The 22815-nt window shown below is 37.4% G+C and overlaps 2 protein-coding genes across 2 annotated transcripts; one reads left to right on the plus strand and one right to left on the minus strand.

Moving 5' to 3' along the window:
- The first annotated feature begins 11024 nt into the window (after positions 1-11024).
- Positions 11025-12215, plus strand: LOC136846285 (piggyBac transposable element-derived protein 4-like). Its single transcript, XM_067117090.1, has 2 exons — positions 11025-11238; positions 11566-12215. The coding sequence occupies exons 1-2, from the start codon at positions 11025-11027 to the stop codon at positions 12213-12215; spliced, it is 864 nt and encodes a 287-aa protein (XP_066973191.1).
- A 1087-nt stretch (positions 12216-13302) lies between these two features.
- LOC136846286 (uncharacterized) lies at positions 13303-14594 on the minus strand. The gene is made up of 2 exons (XM_067117091.1): positions 13915-14594; positions 13303-13830 (listed from the first exon to the last, which is right to left on the minus strand). Exons 1-2 carry the CDS (start codon positions 14506-14508, stop codon positions 13303-13305), a joined length of 1122 nt encoding a protein of 373 aa, XP_066973192.1. The 5' UTR covers positions 14509-14594.
- Between the last annotated feature and the right edge of the window lie 8221 nt (positions 14595-22815).

Below are 22815 nucleotides of genomic sequence, written 5' to 3' on the forward strand. Positions count from 1 at the left end.
TTGCAACACTTGCGTCCTTTTCAGAGAGAGCCAGGATCTGTATTCCATTGACAACAAAGACATTGCCCACCAGCTCAGCAGAACTTCTACAGACACACACCTTGACAGAGGCCGCACTTCATTTCAGAAGTTTTCAGACTCTTTGGCAAACAATGCAGTCTCCTTCTATGAGCCGATAAAGACCAGAACTGACTTCTTCAGGCAGAAGCTGCTCCTGTAGAACAGTCAGCAGAAACTTCTGAAGGAGGATTGCCAGCTTTTCTCAAAGCTATTTATATCCACTATCAGAGCCATGAATGTGATCTTAGGAATTCTTCAACACAGTCAAACATTCCCAGCTTCCCTTAGTGAGGGTGGTAGGCTGTACACATGTCAGAAGTCTCCAGCTGACCTCGGTCCCGGAGAGTCATGTTACTGAATAAAGGAACCAAAGACTGATGTCCTCATTGTAGATGGATCAGCTTTGGTCCATGCCTGCTGCCACCAAAGAAAGGAAAGACCTTTGGGGGCTATGCACTTTGCGACTTCTTGCCTGTGATACAATCCTATAGCAGCAAGTACACATCATCACATCTTGTATTTGATGTATACAATACATCCAGCCTCAAAGCTGAGACAAGGCTCCAACGTGGTCAAGGAGGAAGGCGCAAGGTGACAGACAAGAACACAATTCCATCCAACTTGGCGCAATTTCCTAGACACGATGCCAACAAGACAGAGTTGTTCAGTTCTGGCAGACAAAGTTGCCCAGATGTCTGCCACAAATGTTGTCATTGCCACGAAAGGGTCTGCTGTCCTCCTTTTTCTCATGAGCTAGTCTTCCGGGGACTGGAAAAGTGCTCTCATGAGGAAGCTGACACCACATCTTCTCCATGCCAAATATGCCACAGAACATGGGTGAACCATCACGGTTAAAGCAAATGACACAGATGTTCTTGTCGTTGCAGTCAGTGCTTTCTCCACTCTCCACAATCTAGGGCTAGAGAAGCTATGGGTGGCATTTGGCCAAGGCCAGAGCCTGCACTGGATTGCTGTGCATGACCTGTGCAACTCTCTGGGCCAGGAGAAGGTGAATGGCATGCTCTTCTTCCATCGTTCCCAGGCTGTGATACAGTGTCAGCCTTCGGAACAGGGCAAGAAGACCGCCTGGCAGACATGAAACATCTTTCCAGAGGCCTCCACTGTGTTCTCAAGCTGAGTCACTACCTCTCAGAGTGGAAGAGAGTATTACAGAAGGTCCTGGAGAGGTTTGTCATACTTATGTATGAAAGATCCAGCACTGCTGGCACTGTGGATAAGGCTAGACTTGATATGTTTGCCCAGAAAACAAGGGCATATGAGGCCATTCCACCAACCAGGAGCTCTCCTCCAACACACCAAGCGTGCTACGTACCAGGCTGGTTGTGTGTGGGGCAGGCCACCCAGTGTCAGCCACAGCCAGAGAACCCTGCTGAGTGGGGATGGCAAAGGTCTGGTGAAGTATGGCAAAGTCTCTGGACAACAATAACCCTTAGCCAAGAGTTGCCAACAGCGCAAATGTGTGGATGCAAAGCGGGCTGTCAGGAGAGTGCAAGTGCTACAGCTGGGTCTTCCCTGCACAACTCTGTGCACTTGCAAATGTGAAGTCCTAGATAAATATTGCCCTCTCTTCAGTAGATAATCTGGCTTGAGCATCAACGTGTGTGCTATGCCTACCTTCTTATCATAGATTTTTCAAAGGTGTAGGTTGAAGACCTATACATAGATTGGTTGCGTTTAGTCCGTATTTCTCTTCTTTTCTTTTATGGTTACAGTCTTAGACACAATGTTGTATGTGACCATACCATTACTATTTCAGTTGAAAATAGCATATTAGTTAAACTGTCTGATCACATGAATATACCATTAAATAAAAACAGTTGGTCTCTATGTCTGCTAGCGCTGTGGATAGAAAAAAAACTTTTATGGCAACCATTTTTGTGCATATCTTGGTTACAATTCATTTAGTAAGGGTTTTTCAATAAAATGTGGTATGGAACATTTTATAACCTAAAGTCGAGGTTTAAAAAAAAAAAACTGGCATATTCCATCAATAGATGCTCCCAAACCAGTGAATCTCAACATAGATGTAGCGGCCATTTTGAAAAATAGCCGCCATCTTGGATACAGGTGGCCAGTACCCTTTCTAAGAGAGCGTAGTCTTGGAATGTTTGTACCCAAATTTCATGCTTGTTTCACTATCTGAACGATTTTTACAGCAATCTGCTGCTATCGGCTCTGAAGTTACCATAAGGCAGCTCTTGCTCTCTCTCTCTCTCTCTCTCTCTCTCTCTCTCTCTCTCTCTCTCTCTCTCTCTCTCTCTCTCTGGAGGGCAATTCGTTTTCTGGTGGAGTTTGCAGTCTGGGAGATACACTTTGACTGCCTGGTTGACTGCGGTCCCATATCCTATCACTCATCCGGATCTGTGGTGGATTATTGAGTCTGCAGGGATCCATCTGCGTGTGTGTGTGTGTGCGGCACACCTCTTCTGTCGTCAGAGTGACGACTACTTGTGTCGGTCCTGGTGGCACGCCTTGCCTTCCTACCTTTGCTGCCTCCCTGCGTGCTGGCTGCCTCCAGCGCTGCACTGTCTCCTTAGAGCCCGTCATAATGCCTACTGGGTCTTGTGTTGCTGATAAATTGAGTCTTGAACTTATTATTCTTTGAGGACGTCGCCATCGCGGGTCAGCCCATCTTACCAGCAATTGCCTTCTGATGACCTACGGCCTTGGAACAGTTGCGCGGCAAAGATCCTGTGTTATGCTGCTTTTGAACAGTTAGCTTTCAAGTGTAAATATTCGTATTCAGATGTATAAAAGTTTTTTTAATTAGGATTAAGGTTATTAATTAGATTTAGATTCTCTTCAACTATCCCGACATTGTGTGTGAGTTGTTCTGTTCCCTTGTGTGATAGGTGTATTAGAGACTTTTTGTGCAGTGAATGTTATCCTCCTTGAGTCTTGTAATAAACATTCATCATCGAGTTTGTAGTATTTTTATCTCTTTCTGAGTAATTTTATTTCCACTGATTGTTCCACGAGTGGTCAAGCACATGAGGCTATGTCCTGTGAGGTTCTGATTGCTTACTAGTGCTAAGAACCTCTATAATTACTGTAACGAAACAACAACGTTGTTATAATATATATATGTATATGCATAAGTATCTGTAGTGTATATGTATATATAGATATGGATATATATACATATACACATGTATACATACATATATATGTATATATACATATATATACATACATATACACATATGTACACATATACACAAATACATACACACACATATATATGAATTATATATATATATATATATATATATATATATATATATATATATATTATATATATATATATATATATATATATATATATGAATTATATATATATATATGTATATATATATATATATATATATATATATATATATATATATATATATATATATATATATATATATATAAAGTCTGGATTGAATTGGGTCAGCAGGGGAGAACTATGTGCTGACCTGGTAGCGGCACTTCTGCTGCAAACACATTTGGGTCTGTCACAATCCAAGCGCATAGAAACAGCATGATAGAACGTTGAACCGATGCACCAGAAGTGTCCAGGTTCTGGTGGGGAATGTGCGTGTGTGTGTGCGATCTCCCATGGGATATTTATGAGAGGAACAGTGATTCTCACAGGGAGACTGCCTCGATCTTGGGTGGCTGATATGTGCTTAGAGCCTGGTGTAGTGTTTAAAGAAACTGCCACCCTGAAGATACATTAACTGGGCCATAGAAAAGTAAGTAAGATCACCCAGTGACATTTATATATTTTCCAGTTTGGAAAACCCCCAGTTTGGAAGCAGTGAAACTGATCAATGTCTACATAATGAATTTTCCCATTTAATGCTCCATTAGACATTTTTCTGTTTTGAACATGTATGTAATGAACACCATTTCAGGTTTTAATATATTGATATGTTTCTTTCAACAGGAATTCGAGTTCCATACTGAGAGGATGAATATTTGGGAAGTGGTGTTTTTACTCTTACATACTATATGACATATAGTGTGGCCGAGAATAATTACAACTTTATTACAATGTTTGATGACCAGGGTGTTGTTCACTAGTATTGCTTGGTATAGAATTATGCTTGTTTGTGAAACAGTATTTCCTCTAGTTACGTTTTCCATTGATAGGAAGTGTGAATCACTCCATTTCATGACCGTAGGTTTTGCTGAACCACTTTCGTTAAATTTGTCAATAGAGACTAGTTTTGCCTCTCAATGTTTAATTCCAGTAGGCCTTTATGAAAAGATAGGCTAGTGTGAGAAGTCGACAAAGGAGAAGGGATCGGCTGACCCTGGGAAGAGCCACGGCTACCACAGGCATCTTAAAGAAGTATTATTATTATTATTAAAGTAGTTTAACCAGACCACTGAGCTGACTTTCAGCTCTCATAGGGCTGGCCTAAAGGATTTGATTAGAATACTAGGTCCAGGCCTGAAGTCAAGCGCTAGCACCCAATAGATCATTCGATACAATGATGAATGAATTAAAATGAAATTAAAAACTGCACATAGGAACAACCTCTCATACAATAAATACATTTACTCAGACTTCCTTACATACATACTAAAACGGTATATTAAAATTCAGAATATAAATTAAGCTAAATTTTAAAATTTTCTCTTTTTGTAAAATTCAAATGTTAAAAGGGTTTTCATGCTTTTATTATTTACTTATGTTTATATTTTATTAATTAAATTACAGTTCTTCAAGAACATCAAAATTGGAACGACTGAAAATGTGAAAGATTCTGACAAAATTTCTTTCATTGATCTATTTCCAAAAGTAGACATTCGTTGTCTGTCATACTTTGGACATTCACATAACACATGTCTGACCGTTATTATTACTCTGCATTCTGAGCACTCAGGAGCAGGGCCATGTGGGCTGCTCATTAAGTGCCCATGTGTCAGACGAGTATGGCCTATTCTGAGGAGTGTTAAAATTACTTGTGTGTGTCTCTCTCTCTGATATGATGAACTCCATTTTTTAACATTAGGTTTTATTTCTTTCAGTTTATTACTTTCCGGTTCTTCATCCCATATATATTGCCATTTATTTATGATACCCATTTTTATGTGTTGTATAATCAGTAACAGGGATATACACATTTGATCTTGTCATGTGAGTTGCTGCTTTAGCTGCTTTGTCTGCATCTTCATTTCCTTTGATCCCTACATGCGCAGGGATCTAACATATTTCTACATTTTTTCCATTATTATATAATTTATGGAGATATAATTTAATTTGTTGTACTATATTATTATTTGATTTGTAACTTTGAATAGCTTCTATAGCGCTTCTTGAATCACTGAAAATCACAAAATTATTGAATGATGATTCTTTAATTATTTTTATAGCTGATGCAATTCCATACAATTCTGCTGTAAATACAGAAGCATTATTAGGCAGGGAGAACTGATAAGTTTTGTCTTGGGACACTGCAGCATATCCTACTCCATGTTCTGATTTAGATCCATCCGTATATATTGCGTAATGTGGACCTTTTCGATTTATATGCTCTACTGTATGCTGTCTATGGTGTTCTGTTGTATATGAGTTACTTTTTGATAAATACTTGAGGTGTGTGCAAATTCTCATTTTATTCATTGTCCAGGGGGGAGGTGATTTTACTATTAAAGGCACTTGTATATTTATATTCAGCGACTCAAACAATCTTCTAACTCTAATTGGGAAAGGTGGTGGATGGTTGTTTATAAATACATCTCGATTTTCAAATAATTTTTTGGTTGGAGTATCACTAGTTTGAATTCTTAAAGCACTTTTCATTGTTACTAGCTCTCTATGGAGAGACAAAGGCAGTTCACCACATTCAACTTGTAACGATGATTTTGGTGATGATCTAAAGGCTCCTGAGCATATTCTAAGGCCTTCATTGTGAACAGGGTCTAACATTTTCAGAACTGCGTCAGATGCCGAGCCATATACTTTGCTTCCATAATCAATGATGGACAGAACTGTTGCCTTATACAGCACAGTAAGGGTATGTCTATCGGCTCCCCAAGTAGTGTTCGATAGTTTTCCAATTAGATTTAATGCTCTTTTACTTTTAGATTTTGCATATGTAATGTGGGCTCTCCAGTTCAAGTGGGTATCAAATACTAATCCCAAAAATTTTGCTGTTTGGCCAATTGGTATACTATGGTTTCTGATTTTTAAATCTATTTCTTCACCTTTTTTCTACTTTTTATTTTTATAAAACATGATTGCTTGAGTTTTATCTATGGAAAATTTAAAGCCTACAGATGAGGCCCATTCATCTATTTTTACTATGCTTTTATTAATGATTCGTTCTGCATGTTTTATTCGGGATGCTGAATAATATATGGCAAAATCATGCATGTACAGGTTACTTTTAATGCCAATAGGTAGATTTTTACTGATATCATTACTTGCTAAAGTAAGCAGTGTGCCACTAAGGACGCTTCCCTGTGGAACACCATTTTCTAGAGGAAATGTTCTAGACAGATCATCATCAATTCTCACCTAAAAATTGCTGTTTGTCAAAAAGTTCTGCATAAACCTAGGTAAATGTCCACGGATGTCGTTGTTTTGTAAAGTTTTTAAGATAGCATACCTCCATGTAGTATCGTATGCTTTTTCAATGTCAAAAAAGGCAGCTACAGTAATTTGTTTTCGTTCAAAACCTCTACGTATATGGTCTTCTAAGTTACAGAGAGAATCCAATGTGGATCTGTTACACTGTGATCCAAACTGAGTGGGAGTTAAAATTTTATTCTCTCGAATGTGCCATGTTAGTGGAGCATTTACCATTTTCTCTAACAATTTGCATAAGCAGCTTATTAAAGAAATTGGTCTGTAATTATTTATGTTCTTTTCCAGGTTTGGGGATAGGAATTATTATAGCTTTACGCCATTCATCTGGAAATAAATTTCGAAGCCATAAATGATTATAAAACTCTAGTAAGTATGACTTTGCCAAAGGTGCTAAGTGGCAGATCATCTCAAAACAAATATTGTCACCTCCAGGAGCAGATTTATTGCTGTTCCAGAGAGCATATTCCATCTCTGACATACTACATTTTCTATTATAAAATATATCTTCTATTGTTTCAAAATTTATTGTTATTAATTCTATTTTATTTTTTTGTGTGCGGAAGTGTTCATCTAAATTCTTATCACTACTTACATTTGCTAAATTTTCTCCCATTATATTACTTATTTCTTTTGGATCAAGTGTTCTTTTCCCATCTTTTAATACGGCATGTCTAGGTGGTTTGACATGGGTACCATTTATTTTCCTGAATTTTTCCCATATTTTTTGTATGGGAGTATTATTAGAGAGATCTGATACGTATTTCCTCCATAAAATGATTCTTCCTTGAATTATTTTTTTTTTTAATTTTGCAGATATTTTGTTGTATACAGGTTTTAATGTATCAATTTCTAGTAATAATACAGTCATTTTTTGTAAAGTTCTTTCTAATATCGGTAATTTTTTATTCATTTTATTGAACTTTCTATTCAAATTATCTAATCGTTTATCTATTGAGTGTTTTATATTTATTAATTCTGTTAACTCATCAGACCACCAGGGAACTTTGAGTTTTGTTGGATGGGGTTTTGACTTTGGTATTGCTTTATCAGCAGCATTTTTAATGAAATCAACAAGAAATTTATTAGTTTCATTATTGTCTTTTAAATATTCAAATTGTGGGATATTTCTAGTGTGCATTTCATATCGCTCCCAATCTGCTTTATAAATGTTATAGTGAGGGACATGTTTTGCAGGATTATTTTGCAATAAGGAAATTAATATTGGGAAATGATCACTGGTGTGCAAGTCATCAACTGTATTCCAATCCAATCTCTCAACTATGCTTGCTGTACATAAAGTTAAGTCTACTGAGGAAAATGTTCCATGTGCTTTTGAAAAACATGTGCTAATTTCGTCATCATTTATACAGCACATGTCGTTGGAATCCATGAACTCTTCTATTTTACTACCTATTCTATTTGAGTTTGTACAATGACAGTCCCATATTGGGTTGTGAGCGTTAAAATCACCTACTATTAATGTAGGTTCCTTGGTATTGTTAAGTAAATCTTTAAGTTTATCAATGTAGTAATTTTTATTAGGTTGGTTATATAAGTTATAAATTATGTAACTTTTAGTTTTACTCATATTTTAATACTTGATATTTGCAAGTCAGTAAAATTTACAGGTACTCTGTCATAACATACTTTGTTATGTACATATATAGCAGTACCTAAATTTCCTTCTTCTTCTTCTCTAGATGTAGATACTAAGGTATATTTACCTATTGTTGATATTGTTTTGTTGACATGTTGTAAACATATTATCATTGGCTCATATTCCTTTAGTAATCGTTGTATTCTCCCAAATGTAATCTGTAATCGTTGTATTTCTCCCAAATGTAATCTGGTCTGTAGACCATTTATGTTCCATTGTATAATATAATTATTGAAAGTATAACGTTAGTGTGTTCAAACGTTATTTTCTTTTTGTGGATCATCAATTTGCATTTTTTCTAAAATCCTATTTACAATATTTATTTCTTTTTCTTTATAAGACATTATGTGTCCAATGCACATACAGCCCTTTTCGTGAGTGTCCAAACTAGTAGTTTCTTTATTTCAGTATCTTAGAAAATTTCGTATAGTGTTTGTTAAACTGTCCTTTGTTATGCTTTCATTTTTGTTGCACGGTTCAATGAAACATTCATTCCATCCACATGTGTTTTCGTGTGTCGTTTTTTCATTTACTCTTGCTGCACCTATTGTTGGTGATGGGGTAATCTCTTCTCCCATCACATAATCATTTTTGTCAATGGTTTGTTCCTCTACTATTTCTTTGGTGTTCTGGGTATCTGTTTCTATTGGTTTTATCATTACTTTAGGAGACAAAGGTATTTTCTTATTATTTGGTTTATGTTCTTTCTTGGGGTCTCCCGCCTTTATTTTAATGGACGTATCTCTAATAATAGTTGGATTTTTGTTGGTCTTGGATGGAGTTCTCTCTAAAGGCCTTTTTTTCTTTAGTTTCTATTTCATCATAAATATCTTTTAATATTTCTGTGGTGCTTGTATTGTCTCCTAATGATTCTATTTCTCTTAAACTCTCAAATGAATTTGAGTAAAGATTTGTATACATTTCTTGGCCCTTTGCTATATTGGGTTCTCCTTGCAAAGTGGTTATTTTTCTTTGAGACTGATCTATCAGGGTTTTGTTACTCTTATTTATTTCCATTTTTGTTTCTTTGTTTGATATTATTGCCGCAGAAAAAGTTCGTTTCTTAGCGGGATCATGCATTTCTCTAACCTTTAATTCTAATTTGGCCTCTTTTATAGGCATTCCTGTCCTTTCCTGAAGTAATTTCAATTCCGTATTGTATATATAATATATACACTCCTTAGATCTTGCATGGTGATTTTGTCCACAGTTCACGCATTTTTGTTCACCACACCTTCACTGTGTGGCATGTTTGTCAGACCCACAGTATGCACATACAGATGTATTACGGCAATTTTTCCTTGTATGTCCATACATACTACAGTTTTGGCACTGTAGTGGTTTTGGGACATACGGTCTCAGTTCTCTGCTTTGGCCTAAGATTTTAATTTTTAAGGGTAATTCATGGCCTTCAAATTTTATCTTTATTATTCTTAGTATTTTTTAATTACTCCGTCTACTAGCTATGTTGTATATTGTTGTACCTTTTTTTAAGGGAATCTAGCAATATTTTCTTTTCTATTGGTTCATCATTATCAGGGAGTACTATGGTACCCTGGACACTGTTCATATTGTCATGTTTTTTAATATGTACTTTAACATTATCAATATTTTTTATATTTAAGTAGTTTTCCGATTGATTTCTTGTAGTGGTTTCTATCAACCACATCTGTTCTTTTACTTGTCTGAATGACATTTCAGTAGTTGAATGTCGATTCAATAAGAAGTTTTCTAATTTCAATGGCGATATTTTTTTCTCCGTTTCTAAGGTTAGGAATCTTGACCAACTTCCACTCCCAAAGAAGGAGTCGAAGTGGGTCAATGTTGGGTCAAGATATTTGTTTTTTTTGGTTTGTTTTTCATTGGAGCATAGGGCTCCAGTGTAATTACCTTGGTATTTTTTTCTGATTTTTCCAGAGAGAGGTCAGAGGAGGTTCCTGCGGTTGTCAACTGTGCCGAGTCGCTACCATCAAAGGGTTCAGGGGTACTTAAATCTTCAATACAACTGTGCATTAAGATTAAAGTAAATTAGAAAAAAAAATAATCCTGAAAACCTTAAAGAGATACCATCAGCCTTTCATGGGGTTTATTCTTCTGCCAATGGCACAAGTGAGAACCGACATCCAAATGTCCGCGTCCCTACCCTACCCCATAGGAGATTGATTGATTTGTTTATTAAATCTGGTGTCATAACATCTAGGTTATTGACACTGAAACAAATTTAAATATAAAAATTAAGTTTAAAATAAATTTCATATAAAAATATCTAAAAGTTATGTATATAAATATTTAAAAAAAAATCCATATAAAAATATCTAAAAGGTATGCATATAAATATTTGAATAAAAAGAAATAGGTTTAGCCCTGGAACGGTTACCAGGGTGGAATTCACCCAGTGTTTTAGAGTGGTTGTGTAACTCATACATCTGGCAGCGTGACTCCAGCTTGACACTTCTAGTAGCTGCAGTGTTTAGTATGACATGACTAAGGGTAGTTGTGTGGTCCAACTATCTCCATTAGTTTTTGCTCCTTGGCCCATTTCGGGAGAATTTCTCCCAGTTACCAATTGCGTGTGTTGTGTCACCTGGGTGTTTTTCTCCCGGTATTACCGTTTTTGTTATAAATTGTGAACCCCTATTCTAATATTTTTTCAATCTTTTCAGGTATTATCAGGTAAAATATATTAAATAAAAGTGAGCCATGGCAAAACAAAAGCATACATATACACATGAAGAACTTGAGAAAGTAATGAACACTACTGGGTTAACAGATTTAATTTCTGAAAGTGAATCTGAGAGTGATATTGATGAACTTGAAGCTGACTTATTGTATGACAGTGATAGCAATGTGGAATATACTCTTATACCAGGTGAAGACAGCAGTGATGATGATGATGGGGAGGAGGTATGTGGTGGTAAAAGGAAAAAAACAAAAAAGAAGGGTGGTAGTTACATCCACACCAAGCAAGCGCCAAGATCTCAACTTCATTACCCCATCAACTTCTGATATAGTTCCTACTGCTTCGACCTCTGATGCAAGCCATGCCCCATCCCCTGCTGCCACTGGCAAAGGAAGAAGTTGCTGCAGCCGCCAATGTGAAACGCCTTCCATCGTCACATTCAATACCAGCACGCTAAGCAGTGGGAGTCAGTTTAGGTGGAGTTGCCGGCCACAGTCCCAAGCAAGCATTAGGACACCAAGTAGGAACATAATCAGAGCTTCACGCCCGGCCCTGTTCCAGGGGAGGCAAGGGATGCTGCGTCACCTGAAGAAGTATTCAGCTTGTTCCTCAATGATGAGATTGTCAACATTATTGTGAAGTGTACTAACCAGAAAATTGATGTACTTGCCCCCAGGTATAGTCGACAGACAGCAACTTATGCGCACACCGAGCCAAAAGAAATAAGAGCACTGCTGGGTATCCTAGTCATCAGTGGTGAGAAAAATGATGGGCACATCCCCACCGAAGAAATGTGGAGCTTGGATGTAGGATGTTCTTTATATCGAGTGGCTATGTCCGAGGCGCGATTCAAATTCCTCATCCGCTGTCTCAGATTTGTCGACCTTGAAACACGGGAAGCTCGGAAGAAAGATGACAAGTTTGCACCCATGAGGGAGGTATGGGGCTTCTTCATTAGGAACTGTGGCCGACTTTATGTCCCCCATGAGAACCTCACAGTTGACGAGCAGTTATTGGGTTTTAGAGGTCGATGCCCATTTAGGATGTATATACCTAATAAGCCAGCCAAGTATGGCATCAAGCTGGTCCTAATCAATGACAGCAAGACCAAGTACTTACTCGGTGATAGAAAGACACGGCACAGATGCAACAGGTGCACCAAGGTGAAGTGCCCTCGCCACCTGTATCCTGTTTGTGGTGACTGCATGTAGCTGGTGAGTGTTATATATATATATATATATATATATATATATATATATATATATATATATATATATATATATATATATATATATATATATATATATATATTATATATATATATATATATATATATATATATATATATATATATATATATATATATATATTTACATGTAAAAACAAATATAAATATAAGTTTCACATATATTATATGATGATGATGAAAATATAAATTATATATAGAGATATTCATTATTTGCCAACTAAAATAACCCTATTTTTTCTGTGTCACCCATACAGTTTGTGGCAGAGATAAAGGGATAGGACTCAGCTAGGGCATGCTCCCTTCACCCAAGACTACACATGCAAGAGGATAAGAAGATAGGATTATTATTTTTTTTTTTGGCTAATTAATAAAGTTTTTTTTTAAATATCACTTTTTTGTTACTTTTTTGGAAGGGTTTTCTAATGTACTAATTAAATTGCAATTCTCATTTAAAACAGGGATAATGAAAGAAGAGGCGTATTTCCATTGTATATCTTCAAAATAAATGTTTTGGTTCATAAGTATTTTCCATTAATTATTTAATTTAGGGTAAAATTCTCCCGGGCTTACCTTCCACGTTAGCAAATTAGAGGGTAACCGTTCCAGGGTTAAAATAAATTTCATATAAAAGTACCTAAATAATACGTATATAAATAAATTTCTTCATATATTCTATATACAAGCTAAATTTTTTTCAGAAGGCCCGCCTCCAACATTAAAGTATACAATTGCTGAGTGTTACAATCCTTTCCAAGGATTGTAGCAAGATTAAAATTATCAACTTCATCTCGCCCCCAAGACAGGAACCTTTGTCTCAAATTCCTAAGTGTGGGACATACAACCAGCAAATGTCCCACACTCAGGGGTACAGCACAGTCATCACAAATTGGAGGATTCTCACGGGACATCAAGAACCCATGTGTGAGTCTTGTATGTCCAATCCTCAACCTGCACAGCATTGTCTCCTGTCTCCTTGGCATATGGGGATATGACCAAGGGGAGACAGATGATGCAATACTACGCATTTTTCTATTTGTTAAAATATTCTCCTACTGGGACTGCCAACGCTTTTTTATTGTTTGTCCAACTACAGGATATACATCCCGATATGGCAGTAGGCATCTTGTGGGTTCTGGAGAGTTGACCGCTGATTTCGCTAGTTGGTCTGCTTTTACGTTCCCATCCACCCCAACATGGGAAGGCACCCAACAGAACTTAACTTCTTTCTCTCTTCTTTTCAATAAAAACAACCATTCTAATACTTCTAAAATCAGGGGGTTTAAAGGATTAAAAGATTCCAGTGCCTGAAGTACACTTTTTGAATCACTATATATAATAAAATTGTTTCCATTATGAATTAAAATCTCCTTTAAAGCTTTTAAAATTGCATTTATCTCGGCAGTAAAAATTGAGGCAACGGATGATAACCTTCCACTCCTCTCTATATCAGGGAAGGCTACACCAAAGCCGACGCCAGCATCAGACTTTGAGCCATCCGTGAAGATTGGTGTGTAGGTGCCATGTTCCATCGAATGTTCTAAAAATATTGACCGCATGGCCTCACATAACAATTCTGACTTGGTGAAATTAAAATACTTGCAGAATTCTACCTCTGGAAATTTCCAGGGAGAAATAACAGAATACTTTACTGGTAGAATCTTCACCCTAGGCATATTTAATTCCCTGAGAATCAAGTTTACTCTAAAAGCAAACGGATGCGGTTGCTTGGGATGATTTTCATAATAATGCCAATGCCTTTCCCTTCTCATACATATGCTGGTCAAAGACTTAGGTAGCCTCTGGAATCTATAACAGCTCCAAACCAGCAGACGCTTGTAATGAAGATCCAGTGGCACCTCACCAGCATCTACCAACATGCTCTCAATGGGAGATGATTTAAATGCTCCTGTACACAACCGTACCCCACCATGATGAATCGAGTTGAGCATTTTAAGGCTATTGGGCTTTGCAGACGTGTAAACTTCGCATCCATACGTTAATTTTGAAAAGACCAGGGCTTTATACAATCTCAACATCTGAGTTCTGTCTGCACCCCACACAGTATGAGACAGAACTTTCAGCAAATTCATCGCTTTCAAGCATTTGGTCTTAATATACTTCAGATTTGGGATCCAGGTCAGCTTACTATCGAAAATCAACCCAAGGAATCTCGTTTCACCTACACATGGAATTCTTTGCCTATGAATAAATAGATCTGGATCAGGATGAAATACTCTTATGCGACAAAAGTCCATAGTTACCGTTTTACTAGTAGAAAATTTAAAACCATTAACCTCAGCCCACTTCACTATATTGTCGATGCAGAGCTGAAGGCGATGTTCAGCCACTGCCATCCTTGAAGCTGCAAAGGAGATTGAAAGGTCGTCAACAAAAAGGGTATATGTTATATCTGAGGGAATTATTTTGGAAACCCCATTGATTGCCAAGGCAAACAATGTTACACTTAAGACACTTCCTTGTGGTACTCCTTCTTCTTGACTGAATACTTCTGACATTTTCGTCTACGGTATCTTGTGTATGCAGACCTCATAGTTCTACGAGTTTCCTGGCATTTACGAGTCCACCAGGGAACCGGTCGGCGGATAAATACGCCTGATGTCCTGGGTATGGACTGAAGACCAGCCGAGAACAATATTGTACTTAAAAATTCAAGAGCATCATCTACGCTGGGAAAGTCATCAGCAGAGTCATCTATTGAGCTTTGCTCCGGGAATGTTGCCCAATCAGCTTTTTTTGTATTCCATCTAGGTAGCCTGGAAGATGGAGGACTTGATGCTGAACTCACCACTATTGGGAAATGGTCACTGGTGAATCTATCATTTATAACTCTCCAATTAAAATCTATAAGGCAGTCATCACTACATATAGATAGATCAATTGCCGATAGCATGCCTGTTTGAACGTGAAAATGTGTAGACTTCCCAGAGTTGAGGATCCCCACATTTTCACCTTCTATGATGGAACTTAGGCATCTTCCTCTTTGGTTGGTGACAATATCACCCCAAAGAGGGCTTCTGCAATTCACATCTCCCAAAATAATAAAGGGACGTGGTAACTGTTGGATAAGAGATTTAAATTCATTGACTGGGAAGACTTCATTTGGTGGTAGATAGAGAGAGCATACAGTATATTTTCTTTGAAGATGGATCTGTACACCTATTACTTGCAAAGCTGACTGGATATTAATAGGATTTTGTGGGGTATCATTTCGAACATACAAAACGACACCACCATGACTTCCCATATTTAAATTATAGGTGGAGTAATAAGATGTATACTCTCGTGGGCTGGGGCACATGTTGTTACCAATCATGGTCTCCTGCAGAACTATACAAACAGGAGACACTTCTGATATAAGCAGTCTCAATTCTTCCCACTTTGCTCTCAATCCCTGACAGTTCCACTGGAGAAAGTTAATGAATTTTATTTTTCTTTAGAGGCTGTAATATTGGAGCCTCTTTTAAGCGCTTTCAGCTTGCTACCTTGCTCCTTTTTTCTAGAAGGAGACCGATTGTTTGTAGCGGCCTTCCTTTTTAGGGGGTTATCGGTTTCAGGGACACCAGACAAAGCTGATGTCTCCTGAGGAAGGGTGTGAAGATCAGCAGTGCCAGCTACATCCGGCACTGCCTCCGATGAGTCGGGAGCGGCAGCAATGACTGGCGCAGCCTCCAAAGAGGCGGGGGCGTCAGCAACCACTGGCGCAGCCTCCAAAGAGGCCGAAGCACCAGCAATGACTGGAGCCGCCTCCAAAGAGGCAGAAGCGCCAGCAATGCCTGGAGCAGCCTCTGAAGAGGCGGAACCGCCGGCAATCACTGGCGCAGCCTCCAAGGAGGCAGCAAAATAGCAAGAAGGCACTAAAGCAGACAGCTCGGTAGATGGTTTTCCTTTATTCATCACGGTCTACGTTTCGAGATCCTTGTCTCATCCTCAAGGCTAAAAATACAAAGTAAAATATACAAATACAGCAAGAAGATTTAGGATATGATTACAAATAAAATATGATAACGTAAAACATCAGTAAAAAAGGTAAACCTAAAATAAAATTGTTAAAAAAAAAAAAAAAAGAGAGGGAGAAATAGAAAATTTTTACTAACAGACCTTGGTCCTCGAAGTTCAGTTGCTGTATGAAAAACAATAAACATAAGGTGGGGTGTGGTTTAAGCTATATACAGGGGCGTGGACGAGGAATGATTGTTCAAAGAGGAAACAAGCTTCTTGATCACTAATGATTCAAGAATAGGAAGGTGGTGTTCATGTTGACTGGTTAGTATAATCTTAAAATCATTATAGTTTATTTTACTTTTGCATAGTTTTATGTGGTTTCTAATATTGGATGTTTCGGGATTAGACAACTTGCACCCAGTGCGAAGCGAAAGTTAACGCCAATATATGCGTCACAACTGACTTTAAGCAGTCGGCGTGTTTCCCACGTAGGTCTGACAATGGCATTGACAGCAAGTAAATAAATAAACAACACCGGACTGCATTAAAGGGGGCAGTTTTTCTTTGTGACGAAACATACCGCCAATAGTTCTTGGGTTCTTAAATATGAGCTTCACGTCAACTGCAGGAAAATAATTCGTTAAAATCCTTTTTAGATTGGGTAGGAAAGAAGTGTCATGCGTGGACAGAAAACTTATATAATATGTTAATTTATGTGCCAAGTGTGTGGTAGCAGGAGGGTGAAAGGACTTATCCAATGTTTTCTTAACATACTTTAAAAATAAATTGGATGGATAGCAGTTGGATTTAAAATAATCATAGAGAAAACCTATTTCCTTGTGAAAAAGATGCCAGTCGGATGTAAGTGTTATGGCCCTGTGGAGGAGAGTGGACAGGGAATTCAATTTAAAATTATAAAAGCACGAACTGTAAAAATTTTGCCCAAGACCAGTAAAGGTTTTCTTGCAGAACACACCAGTATGAAATCTCTTGTCCTCACGGATGACGATGGTGTCTAAAAAGGATAATTGGTTATTATTTTCTAATTCAAAGAATAATTGGTTATTATTTTCTAATTCACAAGTAAATTTAATGTTATTATGTAGTGAATTAGCATACTGCAAAAACTGGTCACAGTGGTGACGTTCTTTAAAAAGGACAAAAGTTTCGTCAACATATCGGCGATAAAATAACGGCTTGAAAATAGAGGGACAGCTGTCCAGCAGCTCTCTCTCGAATTTGTGCATAAAAATATCAACAAAAATGCAGCTTAATGGATTACCCATTCTTACACCTTCCACTTGCATGTAAACTTCATCATTAAACACAAAGGCTGTATCCTGCACCGCCAACTCCAATAGCTCTTTAAAAATGAATTTACAGTTAACAGTTCCTTATAATTTAAAAATAATATTTTATGTCAAGATTCCGATTTGGTCATGGCCAGTTTTGATATAGAGTCACTATTCACTAATATACCAGTGGAGGAAACGATCAATTATATTTTGGATACTATTTTTAATGATCAGGACAATGTGTACCACGGTTTTAACCGCTTAGATTTTAAAGAGCTGTTGGAGTTGGCGGTGCGGGACACGGCCTTTGTGTTTAATGATGAAGTTTACATGCAAGTGGAAGGTGTAGGAATGGGTAATCCATTAAACTGCATTTTTGCTGATATTTTTATGCACAAATTCGAGAGAGAGCTGCTGGACAGCTGTCCCTCTATTTTCAAGCCGTTATTTTGCCTGCTTTAGGAGAGTAACTCCATACTCAAGAGCATGTTAATGATCTCATAACAGAGGGACAATACCAACACGCCTCCACATATTCCAATAGAAAAAGAGGGAGACCACCTTCCTTTTCCCCTCCAGTCACAAGACATGCTCAAATACTTAGCAATAGGTATGAAATATTCTCTCTAGTTGATGGATCAAAACCACCTAATGAGATAATTCACTCAAAAATCACAGTTGATCTACACCACAATTCTCGCCAATCAGATAAGCTACATAATGTTATAAATCCTCGCCAATCAAATAAGCTACATAATGTTATAAATCCTCGCCAATCCGATAAGCTACATAATGTTATACAGAGTGCAAAACCAAAAATATCTCGACCATCCTTTAAAAAGTCACCAGGAAGTAGCAATAAAATGAAAAATTCAGAATTGAGGACTTCTTTCAAAGATTCCTCTAGAAAATAACCAGCATTTTCTCCTCCATCTTGCAGTGGAACTGTCAAGGTCTGAGGGCTAAGTATGAAGAGCTTAAGATGCTCATTCATGAATTCTCTCCAGTTTTTATTTGTTTACAGGAAACGATGTTGGATATTAATACTCCTTGTCCAAGGGAATACACTGCATACCGAACTGCTTATAATCCTCAAGTAGCAAGTCATGGAGGGAGTTTGGTATATATTCACCATGACATTCCTCAGATATCTTTAAGTCTGCAAACTCCCCTTTAAGCAGTAGCAGTGCAAGTAGAATTAACTAGGAAATATACTATTTGCTCTCTCTACTTACCTCCCAATGATGATGTCTGCTATAATGATGTAGTAGGGTTGATTAATCAACTTCCTCAACCGTTTCTTCTTGTAGGAGACATAAACAGTAGACATCCATTGTGGGGTGATGTTATGGCTAATAGAAAAGGAAATCTCATAGCATCACTAGTTTTAAACGAGGATACAGGGATTCTTAATACAGGTAAGCCTACTCACTTGCATATACAAACAAGCAATTTGTCATGTACTGACCTATCCATAGCTAGTTCTAACTGCCTTATTGATTCACTGGAGAACACTGGATGACTGGCATACTAGTGACCATGCACCAATAATCATTAAAAGCAATAGTAGTCCACCAGACCATAGATCTCCTCGCTGGTGCTTGGATAAAGCACACTGGAATAAGTTCAGGGAAATAAGTGAAATCGAAGGTGATGGGGATGAGTTTAGCAGTGTTGATGATGCCATTGATTTACTTAATGGTACTCTTCACACTGCTGGATTGCATTCCATTCCTAAAACCACTGGCTTATTCCGCCGTCGACCAGTTCCTTAGTGGTCGCCTGAACTCCGGTTATTTCACTGAGCCACAAGAACTGCCCTAACTAGATGCTGATGAAATCGAACTAACTAGATGCTGATGAAATATACTCCTAACCTTCCCCCTGTATTAAGGGCTAATGGGCAATACATCACAGGTGCATTAGAAGTGAGTAACAAATTAGCAGACCATTTTGAAAAAGTTTTCCAGAAATTGGAAACATCTCCTGGATTCCATTATCGTTCCAGGGAGAACAAAACCCACTTGATTTTTCATCCAATAAAGAGGAACTCTACAATGTTCCATTTACTGAGAGAGAATTTGATTCTGCCTTGTCAACATGTACAGATACAGCCCCATGCCCTGATGAGGTTCCATATGCAATGATTAAGCACGTATGTAAGAACACTAAGCTTTTCATAATTAGCATTATTAACAGAATTTGGCATAATCAGTTTCCCATCAGTTTGGGAACTAACTTTAATTTTAGCCTTTTTAAAACCGGGAAAGAACAAAATTTTATGTGCAAGCTACCGCCCAATTGCCTTCACATCTTGTATTTGTAAGATTATGGAAAAGATGGTCAATGCAAGGCTTGTTTGGGTATTAAGAAAAAAACAATGTTTTATCACCTGCACAGTGTGGATTTAGAAAAACGCATTCTACCACCAATGTCTTGATTTGTCTTGAGTCATCTATATGTGAATTGTTTGCATCAAAACACCATTATGTTACTATATTCTTTGACCTTGAAAAGACTTATGACGCAGCATGGAGACATGGAATCATTAAAGCAGTGTTGCCAGATGCCCTTGGCAAAATTTCTGTAGATTTTGTTCATTTTTTTCTGTAGATTTAATGAAATTTCTGTAGATTATTCATATTTACTTTATTTGTTTTCTAATACAAATATTCGAAGTTACTGATGCATAACTAAAAAAAAAATAGCATAAATTTGATCCTTTTACAGACATGCTCTAGCCTAACTTTGGAGAATTATGATTTGGTGCATAAATTTGCATAAATAATATAAATGTTAGTCCTTTTATATGTAGACACACTTTACCGTAATTTTAGAAATGAATAATGCGACAATGCAAAATATTCTAGGCCTAGAAAGAACGACAATCATGAAAACAAAATTATATGACATAATTAAAGCTTCTGAACAATTCTGGCTGTGGCCCTTAATGATATAGATACTTAGCAAGTTATTAGTAAAACAAAAATATTAGTTCACTTATTGTACTCATAATTACTACACTAGACTGGGAGATATGTTGTTGGAACTTGGAAATTATCATACTAATCCTCATCACTATCCTCAGTATCCTTAATAATGCCCTTCTTATACATGCTGCTATTGAATTTATCTAGCAATGACTTATCTATTGGTGGATTATAACACTTGCAGCTGCTATTACTTAGAAATCTTTTCGTGTGCAACACTCCACTGATGGTTTCTGTGGCTAACCTATTCCTTAATTTAGTTTTAAGCCTATTCACGGCCGAAAATGCTCTTTCAACCGTTGCACTAGAGTGTAGGAGACACAACAAGTTTAACATGAACTTCGATAAAAGAGGAAAATGGGGTCTCCATTCCCAGACTTTGCATCTCTTACTTTTATCCAGAATGTAACTGCCATTTCATCACTAGAACTAGTCAATAGCTCTGAGCTTAGCAGTGACATCCACTCATCATCAATGCCTTGCACCATGTTCTCAGTGAGAAAGGACGAGGATGGGAAACCTGCCATAAGAGGTGCAAGAGAAGTTACTGCCTTACTTTTCACAACCGCAGGGTTTAATGCTTCTAAGTTTTGAAAGACTGGGTTGTTGAAAGACTATCTCTTCAATATTTGACTGGCAGCTTCAATGTAAAATGACAAGCAACGCTGTCGAAATTCTTGAATACTTTTGATTCTATTCCATGATCCTCGAAAGTGACATGCCAACTCTGAGCACCAAGATACATGTTTTCTAGCTTTTTACAGTTATGAGGATCAGCAAATGCAATACTGCCAAGTGATCTGTTTCTTAAGCTATCTTCCTTTAGATAACAGTTCAAGATTGTTCGGTAGCAGTGAGATATAGAACTATGTAATTTATGAATCTGACTGCTTTCCGACTGCATTTGCTTATTCAGATTGTTGAAAATGGGCAAAACATAATTCAAGAATTCGAGATACAGTCTAGTTATGGGATTATTGAGTTTATCTAGAATACCTTCACAGGCTAAAAGTCTTTCTTCAAGGACAGCCCCTGTGAAATAAAGTTTGAGGGCATCATATTGCTCTAGCAACCTCGAAACAACCATATGCAATGAGAGCCAACGAGTTTGGCTCGGATGGAGCAGCTTGTGCGGCTCAACTTTCACAAACAACTGAAATTCCTTTAGAGCCCCCATACGTTTTGCGCTACAATTAAAATAACTGTACACATCACGTGCGAGGTCCTCCACCCCTCTAGGCAATTTTAAACATGCATAGGATGCACAAAGTGCAAAAGAATGGCATATGCATCGCATGATAAACAGTCCTGGAATATCCTTTTTGAGCATGACAGATAATGAGTTTTGTGTCCCTAGCATTACATTGGCACCATCAGATGCAAAGCCAATCATGTTAGATTTGTATGGAATTTCATGATCATTAAAGAATTTCACAATAGAGTTATACAGTGAAACTGCTGTGGCATTTTGCAAGGGAATTAGGCCAAGAAAGCAATCTTTTACCTCATCATTCATAAATGTCCTAGCAATCATGCAAAGATGCTTTATACAACCCTTGTCTGTGCTTTCGTCAACAATGAGTGAAAATTTCTGAACTTCGTAAGTGCTCTACCAGAAGCTGAAAACTGTGTTCTCCTGTTACATTTCTCACAATAGAAGTTAATTTTGTGCGACCACACTGAATATGTTTAGCAATATCTGAATCAGGACATAAAGCTTTGATGCGATCTGGCATGTGTTCAATAACTCTAATTGGCAAATCATGCTCACAAATAAAAGTGGCAAGTTTGATTTCACTTTCCTTGACAGCATCATCTAATTTCTTCTTACCTGACACTGAAGGCATACTAAGAACAGATGGCTGCTTAGCTAGCTAACATCGAACAATTCTGAACGTGTTTTTTTCCCAACAGCATGCTTTTTCAAGTCAAGTTTACCTCCACCTAATGTGAGATGAACGTTACATGCAGAACAATAAGCAAACAGTGACCCCTTTGAACTTTCTTTAAGCCATCCATGAAATTCTTGTTCTGATTCCCAAGACTTGGTGTATTTCTGCAAATATCTCCTTTTCTTTTGAGAGGGTTGCCCAGATTGTTTACTAGTGCCTTCACCAGGGTCATCATTCTTTGAGGCCATGTTAAGACAAATGCAAGTCACCCCTGTAAGAGTAAGGACACAAGCCCTTGTGTAATTACTTGTGTAAAAGTCATAACATTAGTTTATAGTCATTAAAAAAGCACCATATAATAAACTAAATGAATCAACCATGTTTTCTTGTCAAGACGGTGACAAAAAAACAAAAATCACCTG

The sequence above is a fragment of the Macrobrachium rosenbergii genome, chromosome 15 (assembly GCF_040412425.1).
Source record: "Macrobrachium rosenbergii isolate ZJJX-2024 chromosome 15, ASM4041242v1, whole genome shotgun sequence".
Taxonomy (NCBI): domain Eukaryota; kingdom Metazoa; phylum Arthropoda; class Malacostraca; order Decapoda; family Palaemonidae; genus Macrobrachium; species Macrobrachium rosenbergii.